The sequence below is a fragment of the Diadema setosum genome, chromosome 6 (genome assembly GCF_964275005.1).
Source record: "Diadema setosum chromosome 6, eeDiaSeto1, whole genome shotgun sequence".
In the NCBI taxonomy this organism is placed as follows: domain Eukaryota; kingdom Metazoa; phylum Echinodermata; class Echinoidea; order Diadematoida; family Diadematidae; genus Diadema; species Diadema setosum.
In genome coordinates, this window is record NC_092690.1 from 40,898,477 (window position 1) to 40,922,297 (window position 23,821).

Here is a 23,821-nt window from a genome sequence, read left to right on the forward strand (position 1 = left end):
CTAGGGTCTGTAGGTTTATTTTCCTTTTTGCTATTTAACTTCTACAGTAGACAGTCTATTTCTAACATATTTCATGGAGTTTTCTCTGTTACATATATGTGAGCACTACAAGATATAGCTACCTGGTAGACTCTACACTGATATAAATGGGATAGCAAGTTCTGAGACTAAATTTACAGATTGGTGAAGAACTAATGGGACTATCCTAATTGTAAGTCAGTGTTAATGCCTTTCGTTGTGTCTGATATACAGATGAACTCCAGTCCAGATGCCCCTGTGAAATGGAAAAAGGACATGTTCGTGAATGCTGTTGCCTTCTCCAATTAGTTGTGGAGGAAAATGCTACTCCGAGGAAAGGACTTGGGTCAAGTTGAAGTGGATCAAAACCTGGTGAGAGTGCTGATAGATATTGATTTTATCAGAGCCTGGGCAGATGTTAGAAGACAACATGTTAGATGATGAAGATGTCCTTTTGGCATGCATATTTGGGAATTTTTATGTAAATATCATAAATAAAGTGGGCTATTTTCATTAGACTTTCAGCATCTAACATAATTACTTTCATCAGTACTAAACTTGTCATTGCTTGAATGATAGTCTTTAAAGAGAATATTTACTATGTTTAATACTGAATAGTTAATTGAGTCTATATGAGTACAAATTTCAAGGTGTAGTAAAATAATTTTTCATTGCAAATGTGTAGTAGTTACTACCAACATTCAGTCATTAGATGAGAGAGCAATAGAATGTGCTTGTTGGCCTCTATTGCAGTGGAACAGCTAGCATCACATCCAAGTGCCATCCCAGATATCCAGGTTGTTGAAGCCAGTGACACCCCCTCTCGCCAAATAAGACTGCCTCTTCTAGGCTACGCACCTCGGTGAGACCTGTGACATCCATCTCGCCAGTGGAGACCAGCCCTCCCTGCCACCAAGCCCAGTGAATCCAGTGACATCCCCTCTCATCAATCAGAACCAGCCCTCCCAGCTCCTAGTACTTGGCTCCATGAAGCCAGTGACATCCCTCTCATGTTCTTCTTTGTGGCTGGCAAATGTTTGAAAACTGAACTTGGATGACTTCGATATCATAATTATGTTGAGTGCATCCAAGTGATGGCAATGATTAAAGCTCTGACACCAGCTCTTCCTGTAGGCCTACTGTCAATTTATGCCTTCATTGTGTATAATAGCAAAAGACATGTTAGTAATGAAAAAGCTGCACCTTTGTACCAGGATTGTTGGGGATTCTGATAAATTCACATTGAACATGAATAACGTCAATTCCAATCATAGACTACATTCATGTGATGGCAATGATAACTGATATGACACTACATTTATATCTCTGAACTCTCTATTTCTGTCTTTTCTGTGAGGTAACAACATGTTAGTACTCAAATGTGTGAATCAGAATGAAACAGTGAATTGATTGCCTAGAAAATTTGTTCTTGCCCCATGTGGCTTGTAGGGAATATAAATCCTGTAAACTCCTAAACTGCATGTGCTTAAACTGTTACTGGAAACTGAAAGGGCTGCAATATCCAGGCACATAGTGTTTTTTTTTTCATTTGGTCTCCCCCCCCCCCCTTTGTTTCCCAGGTGTTTCAGTGGTAAAAAGCTACAATTACTCCGTTACAATGAAATATTGCATCAGTGTTATAAAGTGAACTTAAGCAGGGCTGTCTTGCACAGCAGTGTACATCACTGAAAGGGCCTTTCACACATTTCATTATTGCTCTAATTGTTGTTATTATCATTATTACTATTACTATTATTACTATTGTTGTTGTTGCTAATGTTTTTATTACTATCATCATCTTCATAATGATTATTATCCTCATTATCATTTATGTGATCACTGATATCATGCCATGTGTTACATTCAAGTGGCACAGCAGGTCCTACACAGTAGCATTGTCCATCAGCATTTTGGAAGACACTTTTTCAGCACATAATTTTGTGATAACTCTATCAAATCACATTATTATGAGGACAATATTTTTGTGGTAAATGGAGTTTGTGCCCTTGTAATATTCATTGCATCTATATTTCATAGCCAAAAAAAAGGTATGAATTTTGATAAACAAATGTGTTGGAAGTACTTCAAATGAGATGTTCAGTTTTCATTCACATAGATATAAAAATACATTGTAATATACATTTTGGTAGGTCTTTACATGATGTTCTACTGATATAATTGTATACGCTAAAACCCTAAACTGAATGTGTTTTGACAATGCAATATGTAGAAGGTCTTCACACTGAAATAGTAGTGTTCTTTATACTTGAAGTCATTGAACCATGTGACATTGATTCTTGGACTTTCACTTAATTTTTTCCCCTGCAAATGTGCAAGTTATTTGAAAGTGGTTGCATTTGTTAGGTTTTTTTAATTTACATGTTATATTATTGTTATCATAATTGTTCAATATGATAGGAGTATAATGTGTAGATGCCAAAATTGACTAATGACAGAACGCTTAGCAGTGTTTTTTTTTTTTTTTTTTTTTTTTTGCAAATGACTACCTTACCTGTGTAAATTGGCAATCTTTGCCACAAAACTATTTCTATTATGACATTTCATATTTAAAAGATATAGGCCTACATGCAAGTCGTCAGCACAGATTTGTTATCTCTACATTGTATATCACATCACATTACTGTGAGAGCAGTTTCTAAATACATGTAGCACATTTGCAATTAGAACCTGTGCTCATGATGCAACACCAAATGCAAATATAAGGTACATGCAAAAGTAAAAGAAAATGTAAGGTCAGTGTACCCTGGTACACACAACTTCTAATGTAGGTCCCATGTACACATGCAATTTATATGTACACATGAAATTTGTATATGTATGCATGGTAGTATAACTTAAGTGTAGGAATTTACTTTGAACCATTTATTATAAGTGTATCCCCCCTTCTGTTATAACAGGTACCACCCCTCTACACATAAATACGTCAACCCACACATACAGTAGTATTCACATCCACATTCATCCACGCATCCCACCTATCACAGACACACCACATATCACATGACATTTTCCACTCTTTCACTTCTCACCCATTGTTCCCTGTAATACTGAAATCATGCCTAAATCACCCACGCCTACACAACATTTACATATTATGAATATTTAGTTTTAACCTTTGTTTCCTTATTTGCATGTTTTGTTATGTTGATTTTGTGTATGAATATTTGTTACAACCCACATTTACATGTAAACCCATGCCAAACTATGTGTAGAATAAACTGGCTACAAGTTAGTTAGCCAGGGGACTCCTTCCAAGTAACACATGTGTGCTGCCCTAGTTTGCTTTAAGTGTGATGAGTGCTAGAGAGCTAAGCGAACCCGAGCCCTACATAAGAAATGTGTTAGATTTTTATTCACTGAAATATCAGAACAAGATATTTATACCTGTGTAGGCCTAATTGTTAAGCATCAATTTACCCCTGAGACAAAAATGTGTTCTGATGATAAAAACCTAATCAGGGTTCTAGATAAAACTGAGTGAATGTTGTTGGCCTATGTGGAAATAATTGACTTGAACAGATTATTTCTTGTGTCTTTTCTCCTTGTAGGTGAACAAGACATATTGTATCATGGTTGCATTGCATGATGAATAAGAAAATGTGTAAGGTAGCCTCAGAAATTGTTGGATTAGTTATTAGACTATTACAGGTGTCACATTATTCAGTCTAGAAGACTGAAAATGATCTGATTCCCAACATTTTTGTGTGCATCTGTGAAATAATTCCAATTAACCCTATTCATACAGAAAAAAGGTAGGCCTAAGCCATACCAATGACCAATTTTCTAACCTATTATATCTAACCACAATAAATGTTACAACTAAGTCACATTTGAAATTACGAATACATGACAAGTTGTACCGGTAATAAAAATGAACTATTGGTTACATCCAATGCAAGTTTAGATATAACATGGTAGCTATTGGTACCTGGTACTTCTCTAGCCTACTTGTGTTTCAAATCTTTGAAGAACTTAAAAAAGGGGGGGGGGTTGCCATGAAGATTGCATTTCCTGACAATGTGCATGAAAAGTTTAAGATATGTATTGAATTACATGTACATGTTGTAATAACACAACCCGTTTGTGTTTCATGTAATTGTAATCAATAATTGAGATTTCGTTGATTTTTTTTTTCTACGTAGCCCGACCAGACGCCGTGCGAAGCACGGCAGCTACTACACTGCGTACTGGGCTGTGTCCTTACCCGGAAAAGTTTCTACGTACAGCTACAGGCACAGCCCAGTCGCTGTAAGCCCCAGTCACATAATGCTCTGCGTCCGGCGTTACGTCCAAAAAAGTCATTTTTTTTCCGCGGACCCCAGCGGATCCTTTGCCGTCACCAGAAATTTGTACAAAACATGCGGGCAAAAAAATGCGGGCGATACGGACAGATACGACCAGATGCGAATACTTGCGTCCCTTTGCAGATATTCTTACGAATTGGAACATAATAGTTCTGAACACTTTCGGAGAGTTGCGGATATTTTGGGATAGTTACGGATAGTTACAGATTGTTATTAATAATTATGGACAATTTGGTTTTCTCTTACGATTCCTGCTAAGTCAGTCTATTATGACAGCAAGGTTATCACATTTTGGACTGTCTTACATTGTACACAGGGGAAAATTGAAATTGAATTACGTACAAGTTGTGAAAAAATCGTAATCCTTTAAAATTTGCTTCACAATAGTAAAAGATATATGAAATTTTGAACTTGAGGTTTGAATTTTGTTTGTGCAACTCAAATATGAATAAACGTCATAAATGTAAAGAATATAATTATGTGACCGTGCATCACAAAACGAACAAAAAGTCGCACACACTGATTTTGTGTGAGGACTAAAAATAGGTGAAATGGGTCAACCGAGCCGATCTTGACTTGCCTACCCTGGGTAAATAAGGCCTTATCATTATCATTACTATTATTATTATCATTATCATTATTATTATTGTTGTTATTGTTATTATTATTATTATTATTATTATTATTATTATTAATAATAATTTCAGTTTAATCTGATAATCCCCTCATTGTTGTTACTCCGGTGGTTTCCATCCTGTTTTTTGTCCCATTCATCGCACAACCAGCACGGCTTGATAAAAATTAAGCGCTTGAATAGACACTGTACTTCAGAGCCTCTTTTGTCAGTTTACACTTTTTCTAAGTGTGTGCATTCTTTCCACTATTTAGATAGGTTAGGAGAGTCCATTTGATTTGAGTAATACATCATTTTAAAGCTTAAAGTCTGCTTTTTCAGAACATGTTCTTAAATAAAATTTCATGTGTGGCGACTTTTTGTGTGTTTTGTGGTGCAGGGTCACATATAACACCACTTTACCACAAATAGAATACAAAGTTAAAGGGAAGATAAACCCCAAGAGCAATGTGAGTTGAGTGAAAGCAGCAACATTAGTAGAACACATTAGTGAAAGTTTGAAGAAAATCGGACAATCGATGCAAAAGTTATGAATTTTTAAAGTTTTGATGTTGGAACCGCTGGATGAGGAGACTACTAGAGGTTACGACGTATGAGTGGACAACAATACCAAGAAAATATAAAGAAAATTCTGCAAAAATCCATTTTTCATGAAAATTACAAATTCCATCAACTTGATATTGACATATGTTAAGGGTAGCAATTATTCCCCCCGCTTTCTGAAAGCGGTTGGCCCGTTGCTCTTTCATAATTCTAGAAAAGTGAATTTTTGTTGAATTTCCTTTATATTTTCTTTGTATTGTTGTCCACTCATACGTCATATCCTCTAGTAGTCTTCTCATCCAGCGGTTCCAACACCAAAACTATAAAAATTCATAACTTTTGCCTCGCTTGTCCGATTTTCCTCAAACTTTCACTGATGTGTTCTACTAATGTTGCTGCTTTCACTCAATCCACATTGTTCTTTGGGTTTACCTTCCCTTTAAACATTAGAGTAAGAAAATATTACTTGAAGTCATGGAATAGACAAACTGTGGTTACGCTGTCGTTGCTCAGCGATATTCATGACTTACTGGGTTATGTTAAGAAGATATTCATGATAAAGCAATGCTTATTAAATTTAAAGAAAAAAAAAGACATCAGAACTTTCAAACACCCCTCCCGCACCCAAGTACAATATCAAGTCATCCCTTGAAGTAATGTATTTTCTGTTTGAATTTCTTGTATGCATGTCATTTTGTAATGCACAGTAGAGTATATTATCATAGTAGCTGCGCAATATAAACGTCCTTTATTATTATTGTTATTATTATCATTATTATTATTTTTTTTACAGTGTATTATTGTTATTATTATTATTATTATTATTATTATTATTATCATTATTATTATTATTATTATTATCATTATTATTATTATAAAAAAAATGTAATACACATTCGATGGAGCGTAAAGTGCATGGGTAAGACTATAGAGAAATAAATTCGTTCTCATTTTAAATAGTTGCCCGTGTCCCACACCTTCCCCGGCCAGAAAAGTGAATAAAATGCTATCACCCCATCCCCTACCCAAAATATTGCTTTTTTTTTCCGAAAAATACACATTCGAAGAGTACAAGTAAAAAAAGTTCAGCACCAAGAGTCAACCAATGTCATGAGTATATGGTACGGGTGCCACTTAAAATGACCATTAATTGTGGGAGAAATTTCATAATTTGACCATGCAGTTCTGCCTCTCCACCACTCCGACTGTGTTGTAGCATTCCTTCAGGTAAAGGCGCTGCAGCTTGGCAACAGGAGTAGTGTGCCTTCCCACGAGTCTGTGTGTTCCCATGCGAGTGGAAAACGGAAAAAGTCGAAGGACGTAATTGTCCGCAACATCCGTAGCTGTCCGTAAATATCCGTAAGCGGACGAAACTGTTGTGATACGTTAACTTGCGGTTAATTTCGGATACTTACGGTGGACGTAAGCGAACGCAAACGGACGGAGGGTAAATTTTTTTGCGGATGGTCTGCGTCCAAGCCACGGGTAGTTACGTTCAGTTACGGATAGTTACGTTTGGTTACGGTTACTTGCGTAAGTTTGCGTCCGTGGCGTCCCTCTGCGAAATTTTGAACATTTCAAAATTTCGCAGGTTCGGCGACGTCATTTTGCGTTTCTTTACGGATGAGTTACGGACAGTTACGTCTACATACGTCCCTGCGGATGCCTGCGTCCACGCTGCGTCCCCCTGCGTCTACTCATTCGTATCTATCCGCGGCGGACGTAATCCATCGTAAAGCACTGTGTGACTGGGGCATTATAGCCCGGCGTCGCGTCTGGTCGGGCTACGTAGTACTGTACCGCGTTCACCTATCCCGCTTTCGGTACTTCTCAGTGAAGAATCTTGTAATGGAGTTTGATGGCTTTTAGGATACGTAGCCTACCGAGTCTTCCGACGATAGAACTATCTCTCATAGTACCTTGGAAGAAGGACATGTGAATCAGAATCGGAGGATCTAGGAGTCATTTGATTTTAGGTTATATAGCGCTCTCATCAAATGAAAACACAACGCGAACTCATACACTCGTAAATACACAGCATGCATGCAAAGATCGTACAGCTCGAGCTTAGAAGCACTGCACACTGTGTATGATGCGAGTTATGGCAAGTGAAGTGCGGCCAGCGCTCGCCGCCGCGCCCATAGGCACAGCCAGCCGTCAGCAGAGCTAGCTTGCTCTAACTAACGTAACGTGTATGTTAGTATACAAATGATGCACAGGATAGAATGCGTTAGTGTAGGCGTATAGTGCACTCGAGGGTACATGTATTTACAATATTATTGTGAAACATGCACGAGGCGAAGCCGAGTGCATGTTGCACTACATTGTAAATATAGTCCGGGAGCCAACGGGGGTCAGCCTAGCTGAAAAGGTTACCAATTTTTATGTATATAGCAATTTAGTACATATGCCCCTAAATATGGAAATGCACGTCTGGCTGGTCATCGGTGGTGGGTGTGGCCAGGAGGGCCAAAAAAAAGGACCCCTCAAAATTAGGCTAGCCCAGCTGGAAAAGTAACCCCTTGAAAACAACTGGAACTTGTTCATTACACTTACAGGATAAATTAATGACCATTGCCAGACGTTTTAAGTGGTGGGGGGTAGCCGCCAGACGCTCTTAAAGGCCCAACTCCAGCTAGGCTAGCCTAGCTGCGCTCTTAAAGGCCCAACTCCAGCTAGGCTAGCCTAGCTGAAAAAGTAACCTCATGAAAACCACTGGAACTTGTTCGTTAGACTTAGGGCCTACAGGATAAATGAATGACCATTGCCAGACGTTTTAAGTGGTGGGGGGTAGCCGCCAGACGCCCTCAAAGACCCAACTTTTTCCAGCTAGGCTAGCCTAGCTGAAAAAGTAACCTCATGAAACCCACTGGAACTTGTTCGTTACACTTACAGGATAAATGAATGACCATTGCCAGACGTTTTAAGTGGTGGGGGGTAGCCGCCAGACGCCCTCAAAGACCCAACTTTTTCCAGCTAGGCTAGCCTAGCTGAAAAAGTAACCTAATGAAACCCACTGGAACTTGTTCGTTACACTTACAGGATAAATGCATGACCATTGCCAGACGTTTTAAGTGGTGGGGGGTAGCCGCCAGACGCCCTTAAAGACCCAAATTATTCCAGCTAGGCTAGCCTAGCTGAAAATATAACCTAATGAAACCCACTGGAACTTGTTATTTACACTTACAGGATATATGCATGGCCGTTGCCAGACGTTTTAAGAAGTGGGGGTGGGGGGTAGCCGCCGGATGCCCTCAAAGACCCAATTTTACCAGCTAGACTATAGCCCAGGCTGGAAAAAGTAACCTCCTGAAACCCACTGGAAATTGTTCTATGTTTGTATCTCACCTGATAAACACTGTCGACATAGTATTCTGGTGTTCTTTCAATAACTTTCAACACTTTTGAGCTATATGACCACCAAATTCACTCCACAGATCATCTAATGATTGCTGTCAAGTGTTAATATTGGTGAAGTCCGACTACGTCAACAGTCAAAAAGTCAATGAACTATACCATTTGAAAATATCTGTAATCACAAAGTCGATACGTGGACGAGACATCACTTCGCTTTTGCCTTGTTAGATGGTGAATATTTGTAAGCTTCCGTTTCTAATTCATACAGCACCAGCATACATGTCTGAGAATAGCGGTAAAGAAGATTAGAGTCTTTGGCAACAAGTGCAAAATTAAATTCTGTGCCTTATTTGCTAAACAAACGTGGTAGGAGGACAACGACTTGTTAGGCAATATGGCGGACCAATAGCTCTATATTATAGTGTTACAGAATAAAATTTTAATGACAATGATACTAGTTCTGAAGCATACTTTTCATTAGATACTTTTGCAATAACTCAATGTATACTTTTAATCGAACTAAGTATTATATCCATGACTTGCTCATGAATTACGGCAGAACGATTCGGTGAGGAAAGTTTTCTGTCATGTCATTACGGAAGTGAACGTGTCAATATTTTGCTATTTGTTCCATAATCATTTCTGAAGTGGTTAAATGTATTTTTTTTCCTAAAGCATTTTTTCTTTTATTATAATACCTATGCATCCAAATGCCTATTCGGTGAAAAATTGCGGGCCATGTATTCAAAGGTCAAAGATCATATAGGTTAATGGAAGTAGGGCATACATTGTACAACATTTCACTAAGTTGTTGTTTTTTTTTGTGTTTGTTTGTTTGTTTGTTTGTTTGTTGTTGTTGTTGTTGTTTTTTTTTTTTTGGGGGGGGGGGGGCATGATTCAAATTGTCCTAAAACCTTGTATAATACATGTATTTAGTTTTGTAGTCACGACTCTTGCTATGTATGATGCCAAACTCTTCCCGCTCATACAAATGCAGCCGTTTCAGGGAAATAACGATGGTAATGCTGAAGTGGTTCATAACATTACATTGATACTATGTATAGAACAGAAAGTGAATTTGACAATGGTATATGATATCCGCAATTTACTCTTTGACAGGTTCTATCATCCGATTAATAATGTATAAATTGAATATACAGTAGTCCCCTATTCAGTAACTACAGGTTAAGTTAGATAAGCTGCATTCATTTTGCACGCGACCATAGCGTTATAGCCAAAGATGATTGAATTGTGTAAATCTCTGTGTGCCTGCACAGGATTGGAAAACGAAACAACTTTCTGTGTATAGAACAACGAAACAGAAACTGGTGCATGCATTATTCTCAGTCACTTTGTTATGCATAATGATGGTTTGCTCATTGCAGTTCCGGAATCTCAGCTCGAGGGACTCGAATTGATCCCAAATCAGTCGGCATGCGTGTATTACCCAAAACAATATCTTAACACAATTATAACTGCAGTCCTCCATAGTCTCTATTGGTTGCCGATAAGGGCTGGTATCAAGTTTGATTTTCATATTATTTACAGTACCGTGTATTTAAATGTTTTCATCGAAATGCCCGTATACCGGCTGTATACGGTATGCGTATCTCAGTTAACTCTTTAAACCATAGTTGTAATCTATACGTGCCAAGAATCTCATGTTTTCAATAAGCGTGAACTCCAAGACATGTCGTGATAAGGACTTTAAGACAATTGGCATCGTCATTATAAAACGAATTCCCCTTTTACAAGACACGTTTTAGATTTTAGATAGAAATATGGATTCGTTTGAATGCATACAAACAGCTTCTTAAATCCTCTTACATTTTGTTTTTAAGATATGGTGTATACTTTAGAAGTGTAAGAAGCATGCTCTCGTTTTAGAGGCTTTGAGTACTGGTAAGAAGCATATGTTATTCTTATAGATTATGTGAATAAGTACGCATTCAAGAACGTTTTGAATAAAACGTATCCAGACAACTGCATATCGTATTTTCACTTCTTCCTTCATGCAGGTGGATACTCTTGCCGAGAAGGTTAACTGTTCGATAGTAGTGCTCACCTTATTGAAAAGGCAATTGGGTAAACTTTTGGTTTCAGTATATTATTCAAACACAACTAAGTTAACTTTTACATTAACATTTTCACAACTCACAAATTCCACACGCACACACATTTCATGATTCACAAGATCCAAGTTACACTAATCCTATTTACTTTGCAGAGTGCAACAACAACATAAGTTATATACCGGTACTGAGCAAATAGGCTGACACCAGTTCGCACTATTCAAGGTTTAGAGTAGTTAAGGAACTAAATCGTACCCGATTATGTGATGCTAAGTTGCACCTTGAGATGATGGGCAATATTGCCCCTATAAAGGAGCAGGCAGTGACACTGACTTGCTCCTTTAAAGGAGCAATTTTGCAGCAATCATGGAGCAAATAAGCACCACATAGGTGCAACATCATACCAATAAGGCACAAGATTGCACCCTCAAGAGAGGGTACATTCTTGCATCCTTCGGGCATAAAGTTGCACCTAAAGGTACGAGGTTGCCCCTTTTTCAAGGGGGCAAAGTTGCTCCCGAGGTTGTAACTTTCACCCTTTCTTGCGGGTACAAAGCAGCACCCAAAGTTCCAAGATTGCACCCTCAAAACAATGTAGGGGAGACCGGGTCTAGTTGTTACACGGGCAAGTTGTTACACTGTCATTTTCTCTATTATGATCAAAAGATGGCGTTATACAAGTAATATCAAATCAAACGTATAGCCAACGATCTCTGCATGCGAAATCTGGCGTTGCCTGGACATCACATGTAGAAGGTAGGTCCAAAAAACACTTTTTTACCTCTCCGAGTAAAATTTTGAAAAATTCGATTTTTCTTTATTACACCAAATCCATTCTTCTCCAGTAAGTGATGAGTATGTGGTTGAAAGAAGCGTGTTTTGGCTGTCTTTTGGTGAAAGCAGCAACACGTGATGTTTGATTGTTTATTGGCCACACCTGTGAAAAGTTTTTGAAAACGCACTGGGTCTGGAGAATTGAGTGGTGTAACAACTTACCCCAATGCATTTTCAACTACAAGGAATTACCTATGAGCTAATTGGATAAAGAAGCTGAACATTCCTTTTTTTTTTTTCATCAGTTAATGTCAGTGCTGGAGTATTATTCTTGAAAAGTTGGCATCTAAATATCCTCCAAACCAAGTACTTACTGTATGAAATTATATTCCTGTGAGTTACGTTTCTTATGAGCATGACAAATCTGTAGACACGTGTCATAGTGGCTACAAACACTAAGTTTCCTTTGCTTTCATCGTTATCAAGAAGCGATTTTGAACAATTTCAGATGTTCTGTTTTTTTTCAATTTCGTTACGAGAAGGCAATAATGATTTCATGTAAAACATGTTTATAAGGAAAGTTGATAGTTTGGTTATTTTATCATTACTCATCTTCGTCTTCTCAACAAGAAGATGATACACATAAGCTCATTTGCTAAAGAAGTTGAAGGATGTTTAATTGCTGGTAGCCAGGTAGGGGCTTTTGTCATAACATTTTGCATCTTAATCCCTCGAAACTATGTACATGCAGTATTAGTTGATAGATAACATAATATTTTTGTTGTTGCTGTGAGCTTATTCATATGAATTTTAGACATGTTTCTCATATGTTTCTGTCATATGCTTTACTGCAGAACAGCAAATGTTGAGTTTTTTGGCAAGAGAGGTTGATCATTACTTTACATTTAAGTTCATTGAAGTGCCGGAGCATAAACTTGTCTTGAAATATTAGCATCCAAAACCCTCCAAACCAAAAACGTGCAATACTAGACACGACAGGAATTCCTTGTTGTTGTGAGTTATGTTTCTTAAAAACACTGAATTTTTCTGCTTTTGCAATGTACTATGTTCAAAAACACTCTTGAACAATTTTCAGATTTTGTTTCTTTCTTAAGAGAAGAAAACGGTGAGGTCATGTGAAGCATGTTCCTATAAGTTTTTATTTCGTTAACAATTTTTCTTTACCCATCTCCTCAACCGTAAGGTGATACGGTATACCTAAAAAGTCATAGGCCAAAGGTGTTGAGCTTTACTTCCCCTTTTTAAAGTAAATTTAAGAGCTGGGGCATTATCTTTAAAAAGTTGGCATTTTAAGCTATGTACACCGAGGACGAGTCTTACTGAATGGATTTCTTGTTGCAGTAGAATTGTATTTTTTATGAGCTTGATGGAGTATTAGACAATAAATTGTATAAAGTGTTTTCACAAATTGTTAATATATTCCCTTTTGCTAATGTCCAAAGAGTTCATTTGCCAAGTTTTGATTGTCTTTTGTTTTAATCATCAGGGGTTTGTTTTATCATGGTCATGGAGGAAAGAAACTTAATTATAAAAAAAAAAAAACCTTCATATAGGAAGAGATACTGTAGGACACAATTTCATCAAAAGTTGTAATTTTCATCATTTCCAAGATGCAATTGATGAATATTTCTCCGCAGGGCACAGAAAGAAAGTAGTTTTTAGTCTTGTTTTTTTTTTTTTCTTTTTTTCACGTCAGTATGTTATAATACCCGCGGGTTTACGGCCATCCCACCAATTTCCATCCGGATACTGTACCCGGGCCTGGTTTTTTTTTTTTTTTGGTTTTGTTTTACACTGCAAAGAAAATGAGAACACTGATGTTTAAGAAAAATCCCGACATGTTTGATTGGGCAATTCTTTTTTGATGTCTACTATTCTTTCAAAATAAGTTTTTTGGTTATCACTGAGGACAAATACACATACCCTATTTCTTCTACCAACACCACAGCACTGTATATTCTCATATTTCTACAGTATTTCGTCTCAACACTTGCCCTATTGATATTTCAAAGCATGTTTCCCTTTGCGCTCAAGAAACTCCCCCATTAAAGGAAACCGCCGGGTGATTCTCAGATTTTTACATTTGTACAACTATGTATTAGTTATACTGAGGACAGAGTTTCAGAATTTGTGATAACTGGGATGAAGAATAAGAATATTTTCAAAAAATAGAACAAATTGCAATGAACAAGGATGATGACATGGGAGAGTCACCATAAGAATGCATGAGTTGGGGCTCAAGGAAGCAGAACAAAAGAATAAGGCATGCATAGATTATAGTCAGGTGACCTCGCAAGCAAGCGGTATTGTTATGGAATTACACTGCTATCATTTCTGAAATATGTGAACCTTACAGCTGGTAAAATTGGGTCGCCCCACCACTTTAAGCGTCTGGCAACGGTCATGCATTTATTCTGTAAGTGTAAGAACAAGTTCCAGTGGGTTTCATGGGGTTACTTTCCTAATTTTCAGCTAGGCTAGCCTAGCTGGTAAGAGTTTGGTCTTTGGGGCGTCTGGCGGCTATTGTCTGGCCACAATCATTCAATTATCCTTTGAGTGTATCACAAGAACAAGTTCCAGTGGGTTTCAGGAGGTAGTTTTTCCCGTGTAGGCTAGTCTAGCTGGTAAAATTGGGTCTTTGAGGGCGTCTGGCGGCTACCCCCACCACTTAAAATGTCTGGCAATGGTCATTCATTTATCCTGTAAGTGTAACGAACAAGTTCCAGTGGGTTTCATTAGGTTACTTTTTCAGCTAGGCTAGCCTAGCTGGAAAAAGTTGGGTCTTTGAGGGCGTCTGGCGGCTACCCCCACCACTTAAAACGTCTGGCAATGGTCATTCATTTATCCTGTAAGTGTAACGAACAAGTTCCAGTGGTTTTCAAGGGGTTACTTTTCCAGCTAGGCTAGGCTAGCTAGGCTAGGCTAATTTTGGGGGGTCCTTTTTGTGGTCCTCCTGGCCACACCCACCACCGATGACCAGCCAGACGTGCATTTCCATACTCAGGGGCATATGTACTAAATTGCTATACACATAAAAATTGGTAACCTTTTCAGCTAGGCTGACCCCCGCTGGCTCCCGGACTAATACCCGAGAGTGAGCTACGCCTCCACTAACGCCACGAAATAATCCTGTGCATCATTTGTTTTATAAAATGGGTCGAAAATTCGAAAACTAACAGCATTTTTCAGCGTTTTTCACGTACCCTTGTGGGTCAAGACGTCCGAAGATGTTCGTCCCAAACATTTACGCACGTCGCACTCGGAAATCCCGCACATACAGTTAAATTATGATGGGGGGTTGGGTTTCCGGACACTTAAGTTCCCGCATGAAAACTTACTCATTTTACATAGAATATGCACCCTTTACCTTAAAGACTTGATATAGACTCCTCATATAGGCCTACTAGACAACATACTCTGAAAACGGCGTGAGAATTAACCTGCTAAATCGTTGGATTTGCCCTTCAAAGTGACTCCATGTACGCGTCCGGTCCCACAGCGCTTGGTCTACTGTACACTGTACCTATGATACGTACGCCACACATGTTATGCAAAAGGGAAGAAAGGCCGGCCGGCCGGTAGTCCGAACTAGAAGTTGTTTACAGGATTGACAGCGCGTATGCATGCAATTCAAAGGAGCCGCCGCGCGCACAGACGATCGGCAATAGGATTTAAAGGCCACCGCACACTACACGATCCGACTGGTCTTAAAGTCTTAAGCCAAGCTGGGTCTTAAGACCAGTCGTACGACCGGACACCGCACACTATACGACCCGACTGTAAAGCGCGCGCAGTGCGCACTGCGTGCGCTTGCATTTTGCTGCTTTGTGAATGGCTGAAAGCTCACGACTGGTCGTAGAGATTCAACATGTCAAATCTCTACGACTGGCGCTAAGACCCAGTCGTACGACTAGAAAATGGCAAGACTGTGACGTCACACTTCCAGTCTTAAGGTCTTAAGACCGGTGAATCGGGGCAAAATCGTGTAGTGTGCGGCGGGCTTTACACGCAGTGCAATGGGACTGAGTAGCCAAAGCACATGTGACTCATTTCAGCGCTTCCTATTGGCTACATTCTTTAACCCATTTTATAATACTAGTAGTTCCGCAGCTCACTGCACTCGATCGGCATGTTGGCTTGATTTCGCTGTAAGTTGGCTTGATGTTCGCAGTCAACAAGCAGCCATTCCGCAATTCAAATACTAGTACGTATCGCCATCGTATCGAAGAATCTTTTTCCAGAAAAGTATGTTTTGTTTTTCGCTTTTTAAAACATTGGAGAAGATTCCGATTTCCAAGATATTTTGACACATGTTACGTTACATATCTACCTGTCATTTTATACCCAAAACACCTTCTCTTTTGCATGCTTTGCACAACCGAACACTCCTCCCCAGTCCCTTTAAGTGTCTGCTATGAAGCTAATAATAAGCGCATGTCCCAAAGGACTGCGCTCCTCGATATCATCATATTTTGATATAGTACTGTGAATCTTACACTAAAAAAATCCGGGTCAGAACCGACCCGGAACCGGGTCCGTTAGGGTCGCCTGTTCCGGGTCAAAATGACTTGGAATTTGGTCATGAGGACCCGGAATGGGGTCACCCTGACTCAATTCATGACTCTGAATGGGGTCATATCGGTTATGTGACCCCATTCCTTGTCACTAGTGACTTTCCCATACTGGGGAAAAAATATTGCGACCCGGATCGGGGTGTGACCCCAACGGACCCTTTCCGGGTCAGTTCCGATACGAAAATAGAAATTGTAATTTGTCAACGATAATGTCAAAAGAAGAAACAAACGGGAAATATGAAGTACATTGTATAAGTATACTGACGTCTGATATGATGAACAGCGTCCTCTAGCCCATTTGCCTTCAACACTGCCAAAAGTAGATCCTTCTGATATTCTGATGAGCTGTCACTCTCTTTCCACGTACAAAGCTCGCTGTACAGGTCGTTCCCTGAAATAGTTTCGCCTTTGTTTTCGTGTCCTACATGACCGTTCTGCAGTATGCTGCACACTTCATGTATTTTCGACACGTAATCCTCTGTAGATTTGTAGTGTGCCAGCTTCCATAACTCTACGTAAGATACGGAGCCTTCGTCTAAAAATTAGGAAAGGATTAATAACTGGTTTGACTTATTTTGTTACATTATATATACATACATACAATACGACCTACTTATTATTCTTCTGGTAAGAGATGTGGTCGTTTATTTCATTAATTCATGATATGTATATAATACACACATATGTATACATATATTGTTCGGTACAATTCATTTGGAATCGATATTTCAATACTTTGTTATTCTTTTTTTTAAAATATTGTCATTTACATGAGTTTTATCGACAAAATGGTGCGGTCAGGTAGGATGAAGAGCTGTAGGCCTAATTTCCCAAGTTCTCCTGGCTACTAAATAGTTTGTTTGCATTCCCAAATCTCTACATCTATCCTTCAACAGCGCAGCGTTACCATTAGATACCAATATAATTAGTGACTTGACTTATATACCAGCAAGCAGGTTTTCATGTTTTGAAGATTACCTCTGAAGAAGGTCCGGTCAATGGGCCTAAACTTGGCCTCTTCCACGGCGAAATTCAATAAGACCGAAGGATTCGCCAGGGTATATTCTTCATGCCACTTGTCCAGGGACTCAATTGCATCAACGTAGAAGTTTGTACTTTTCATTTCGTAGCTACCAGGCTGATTGTTAAGAGGTCGTTTTATCTTGAGGCTCTTTAGAATCTTTGTTATTTTCCGTTTGTCGTTAATCTCCCATATCAGTCGCTGGATCGCATTCTTCGGAATCCTCTGGCTAGCATCTTTCCGGAACTCTTGAATAATGTACCACGATGCGTGAATAGACCAAAATAGGCAGAAATAGACATGCAACATTTAATGTTAAATAATTTCTGTTTTGAAGTAAGTTATATGCTATATATATATCAAAACGAAAGTAATCATTATTATTTTGATCGAATATCTTTGTTCACAACTTAGGTAAAAGATGAATTTCTCAATATTAATTGCAAAAAAAAAAAAGGAGAATTCTGTGGGCGTTGGCTTACACTATGTACACCCACAACTGTTAAAATTCGCAACTTTTAGGATTTATGTATCGTGTTAAAAAATCTATTTGCAATTGGCTTTTTTTAATTTTTTTTTTAGAGACCCACAGGAACTATGAGACACTCGTAACCACTATTATAGCTTAGCGGTGACGCTTACCAGGGGCCGGTCGCATTATAATGTAAAGTTTGAACTTAAATTAATAGCAATTTGAATGTGAAGTTTCGTTCCTTATGAAAGGAAAATAGCATATGAGCCTGTTCAGATGATACAAATACAACAGTCTTGTAATTCCATTCTTTTCGTTATTTACCTTCCAACCTTTTCACTTCATCCTCCAGGTTGCATGCCCTAAGACACTGGAAGAGGTAATCCAATTGAATGGGTCCTTTCTGATCGTCGTTACACAACTCGTCGAACATTTCTTCAGGTGTCTTATTAAATCCGACCAATGTTTCAGATTCGTCGGGAACTCTCTCTCCTTTAAGCAGTCGAATTGCTCTGGCAAGGGCCTGTTGTTCTCTTTGATCTTTTCTTTGCGAAATCATGAACCAAAGTTCAAGAAAGGAAACCAGGTTACCTGCAAACCAAGAGAAACAGCAACACGCACATTGTTTTATTTTGGGCAGTTCTTCACAGTCTGAAGCATACATGGTTATTCATACAATAACTTTAAAAGATAACAATAGAGATACAATATCCATAAGATCGGTTTACTTTAATCCTCATGCTTAGCATGTGTCAAGGTAAATCTGTTTTCCACGACAAATTAAGTTATTGTCTGAAAACAAAGATGCAAATATAGTCTTTATTGGTTTTGGTGCCTCGAATTCTATGCAATATTCATATGATGGCAAACATGACAATAAAAAATGAACTTAGCATCAAAGAAGAGAAGGCGAGAGAGACGGAGAGGAAAAGAGAGGCGACGTGGAATGTACTGCATTACCAATACAATACGCTGAGGAAATTGCTCGTTTACCTTTCCCCTCTAAAAGTGTCCTTCACGAAATATGTGTGCAAAAATGTAATACATGTACTGTATGTATTGTAATATGTTAAAAGTATGTTGAAACAACGAGACGTTTCGTTCTCCAAATTACAGATGATTTTGAAAAATGATAGATTTAAGCAAGTACACAAAAAGTAGCCAAACACGAATAATGTCGTATACTTGAATTAATATACCCGTTCCAACTGTTAGATTCAAAACAAATTGTATTCAATCAATTTGTTGAAGTGACATTGTATTACATTACGTATAGGAAAAATAAATGCAGAAATAAAATCAACCAATGAATAAATCTTTGGATCATAGCTAAAAAATGGTGTGTTCTATCGGATTTTTTTTACAGAATTTGAAAGAAAATTTAATCGCTACATTTTAACAGTACATGACTATTGTATTCAAATCGAGAAAATGATATAAACGACGATCCATATAGTCTAGTGGGATTTCTGAAAAAGGGCTCTCTAAAATGGTGTTAGAGGCATTTTGGAGTAAAAGTTGGGAACCGGTCTCTTTTACCTAATTTGAGTATGCTGAATCCGAAACATCCGGTTCCCAAGCGAAATTCACCGATCTTGACCATCTAATTTGCATAAACAAAATGGCTGCCAAGCTACAGAAATTATCAGTTTCAGATACGCATTTTCTAGCAATTCTTTGCAAACAAGCTGGAAAAAGTGATTTGAAATGTTTGTACAGAAAATAGAATTACCAATTTATAAGGGATAAACGTTTCTCAGGTGGCAAAGAGTATATTTTATTCATAATTATGCAAATTAGGACTGAAATATGCAGATAAATATGTATATATATATACATATATATATTAACACTGGAAGAGTAATTTTGACATTTTTTATTTCTTGAGAGGCAAATTTAATACTAAATATGTAGACTTAAAGGTTTTGAGGGTCAGGAAAACTCCGGTTTCCAAGCGAAATTCACCGATCTTGACCATCTAATTTGCATAAACAAAATGGCTGCCCAGCCACAGAAATTGTCAGTTATTCAGTTTCGGACACGGATTTTCTAGAAATTCTTTGCAAACGAGCTGGAAAAAAGTGATTTGAAATCTATGTACATAGAATGGAATTAGCAACTTGAGAAATAAACGTTCCTCAGGTGTTAAATGATATATTTCTTTCATAATTATGCAAATTAGTACTGAAATATGCAGATAAATATATATTAACACTGGAAGATTTTTTTTTTTCTCTTGAGAGGGAAGTTAAGAATATTAGATATATACACTTGTAGGTTTGGAGGGTTAGGTGAAATCTGAATCCCTTCTCAGTGGTATCAAAATAAATGCAAATACATGTATTGTATCGGTATGCAAATTTTATGCAGGCTTCATGAGTTTTATGCGCATGCAGTTCATTCAATAGTCTATATACCCTGGTAAAATTTTATTTTTCAAATCCTTTAAAATGGTCCTTTTGGATTTTTTTAAAGAATTCAAGTTAGGAACCCGATTCTTAACCAAAAATGATTGCGCTAGGGCTAAAAAACAAAACAAAAACAAAACAAAACAAAACAAAAACGGGTCTTTTTCAAGCGAATGAACTTTAAAATCTAATTTGCATAATACATACAAAATAGCTGCAATATTGCCATAAAATTGTTAATATCATGCAAAATATTTTTATTACATCGATAATCGCAAAACGAGTTGATGAAAACTCTCTCTACACGGATCATGACTCAACTTTTTATGGGGGGGGGGGGGGGAATGTCATCGAACAATGCCATTTTATTCATATGCAACATCCATTATTGTATTGTTCCAATATGCAAATCTATAGCATTGGCACGGAAATTCTATTTCCCAGTTAACCAGAGCATGGTAATCATATATATACATAATAAAGATTACATATGATTATATAGCAAACATTCGTCTATAGGTTGAATTGGATAGGTGGTTTTATTCTATTTTGTCTTATGAAGTGGTTTTTTTTTTTGGGGGGGGGGTTCAAGTCGACGAAAAATATCTTTAATGTACACAACAAACATTACTGATGTCCCAATGAATAAACAAAATTATGTTGCAAGTCCGTTACATATATAAGATTGGAGAAGGATCCATTGGAAAGTTAAGTTTGTAGAATAGCCGCGATCACACACTGGCAAAAGATCAAGAAGTTTAAGATCGCGATCTCCAAGATCTCAAAAGGCGCGGCCAAATTGGCAAAATATCGAAAAGTTTCAGATCGCAGTCTTTAAGATCTTCAAGTTTTTGCGATCTTTTACCACTCTGACCGCGCCTTATCATGATAAACTTTAATAACAATGTTAGAATAGCAGTGAGGGAGAAGAAATGGAAAAAAAGATATGTGGCACACATCCACCTATATTATATCCTTCTACATCTGTTATAGGAATGTAACTTAGTCAATTTGCAAGACAGTTCGAACTCTGAAATTGCATCGGCCAGTGCAATCTGCGAAATAAGGGGTTTACACCTTCCTGTTCCTTTTTGTTTTTGTTTTCAGTATACTTGGATAACATGCCGCCAGTGATAACCACCAAGTATGATGCATTTCAATTTATTCTTAACTGGACGACGCCACGCTCCCTTGTCAGTCTGACTTCTGATATCAGATCATAGAAATGACATTCTTAGCAAACAGGCCTCTATAGCTTTAAGGGCCAGTAGATTGTAAGAAATAAGGAATAATGAATACTCATTAGAAACCATGTTACATACAGATGATTCCACTTCATATCAGACGTAAATGGACGCCATTTTGCCTCTCATTATGGTTTATCAAGTACAGTTTTTGAATATCCACAATGTCACTTGAATTTCTGCCCAAGAATTAGGATATGGACCTTTTCATGGAGGACCTGGGTTTTCCATTACCTTGCGAACATGAAGTTACTTTTGTTCCCTTGAGAGATAACATCTATCCGATATAGCTACCTTAAAGAGGCCTTCTTCCGTATAGATACTGGAGTTGTGCTTTTTCTGCCAGACTGATACTGACAGTAGCACTCACAATGACTCACAATCATCAAGGATGCTGCTTGTACGAGAAAAAAAAAACTAAAGGGTTCCAAGAACATGGTTGTTATCAGTCGTCTTTATAAGAATAAACTTATTTTCGATTCAAAAGATGCATCACACAAGCTCGTTTGGCACAAAATATGTTCCGCCATTTTACCGACAAAAGTATACTGGACGCTCGAAAAGCAGTCCAACGACAATACTCCAGTATCTTAAAAAAAAAATAAAAAAAGAAGAAAATCCTGCTCACTGTGCCAGACCTGATCTTTCTTCACCAGTAGACATTGGATGGGAACGTTTTGATCTGATCTACAGCCTGTACAACTGATATATCTAGCTCCAATCCTGCAAATTTGCCTTGAGGTGATTTCATGTGCATGCGAAAGCATTGCAGAACATTTCGATGCAAATGTCACAAATTAGGCCTACGATGTACAGCAGTGTGTGCATGTTAGCAACAATGTGATGATGCAAACCTTGCATGAATGCAGATCAATTTAGCTCGATTGAGAAATAGACTTTTTGACTCAGATTATGTTTCTTTTCAGCCAAAATATAAAGGTGTTGATGACTAGAATTACAAAGTTCATCCTACGTTTCTGTTTCCGACACTGTCCGAGATACCAGGATTTTTCTTACAATTTTTTTTTTTTTTGCTTGAGCCTGCAGAGTGGGTGAAGAGATAGGTTTTTTTTAATCTATCTCTGGGAACCCATAAATTATGACGAGATTTATGAAAGTTGCCACTTGATTTTAAATTCAACAGATCGAAAATAATTATAAACCAATCTATCCAATGAAAACGACAAAGTACAGGGTGGAAAAAGCGACCTTGCACTAATCCATAGAGTAATGTATAGTGATGTGATTGTTCTATAGCTTTGATGGCAAGACCTTGTTTTAGTGGTGAATATGCATATAGAAAATGGGTGAATATTTGCATAATTTATTATGCAAATGAGATAATAGATGTGTGTTGTTTACTAGTTGAAGTTAATTTTTGCATCTCTTAATCACACCAGGAATCATTAACAGGTCTTGATATTGTTATAACTGTTATGAAACATATTCATATATTGCGGCAGTGCGTTGTAGAATCTCGAAACCTGCCTGGTCTACGGCCTCTTGAATATCAATTTGCAAACATATTTCATTTTAGTATCATTCAGTTCTCCTTTATGTTATTGATTGATTCCAGTACTTGATTTACTTCGGACGACATCATTATGTGCAACGTGTTTGCCCGATATCTTAGCTGTATTTTAGTACGCCAAGGTACATTTTGATAGCAAGACTTTGTTTTAGGGAATACATCCATAGAAAATTTGTATAATCTATATGCAAATTAGATTATTGGGGTATTTCTAATAACTGTGTTTTTTTTTTCTTGTATCTCCTTTAACACAAAAGAATCATCAACTTACGTCTTTTTGATATTATAACTATAATGATTCAGATTCATATATCGCGGCAATGTGTTGTAGAATCTCGAAGCCTGTCGTAGTAAAGCCTCTTGCGTACCAATTTGCATACGTTATTACAAACATTGTTATTCATTTTTTTATTCTGAATTGGTTGATTCCAACACTCGATTTTCCTCGGACTCAGATGACACCATGAACACTTTGTTTGACCGATAGCATATCTATATATTTTTCACTACGCCAAGGTACATTTTAATAGCAAAACTTTGTTTTAGGGGAAAATATGTTGAGAAAATGGAAAAATATTTGCATAATTTATTATGTAAATGAGAGGCATGTTTTGTTTTAATACATAAGGTTGGTTCTTGTATCTCTTTAGCGCACTAGGAATCGTGAACCGGTCTTGATACAATGACAACTATCTTCAGAATTATGATTCAGATCCATATATTGCAGCAATGCGTTGTAGAATCTAGAATCCTGCTAGTTATGTATCCTCTAGTGTATCAATTTGAATAGATATTTGCATAAGTGTAATTCAATTCTTGAATTGATT

At 37.7% G+C, this 23,821-nt stretch overlaps 1 protein-coding gene across 1 annotated transcript in view; it reads right to left on the reverse strand.

Annotated features, from left to right (window-relative positions):
• Nucleotides 1-342: 342 nt before the first annotated feature.
• LOC140229805 (uncharacterized) overlaps nt 343-23,821 on the reverse strand; it is a 39,006-nt gene continuing 15,527 nt past the window's right edge. The window contains exons 7-9 of the mRNA XM_072310038.1: nt 18,136-18,402; nt 17,297-17,587; nt 343-425 (exon numbers count right to left, since the gene is read on the reverse strand). Of these exons, the coding sequence (XP_072166139.1) occupies nt 343-425; nt 17,297-17,587; nt 18,136-18,402 (641 nt within the window). The remainder of the gene's footprint in view (nt 426-17,296; nt 17,588-18,135; nt 18,403-23,821) is intronic.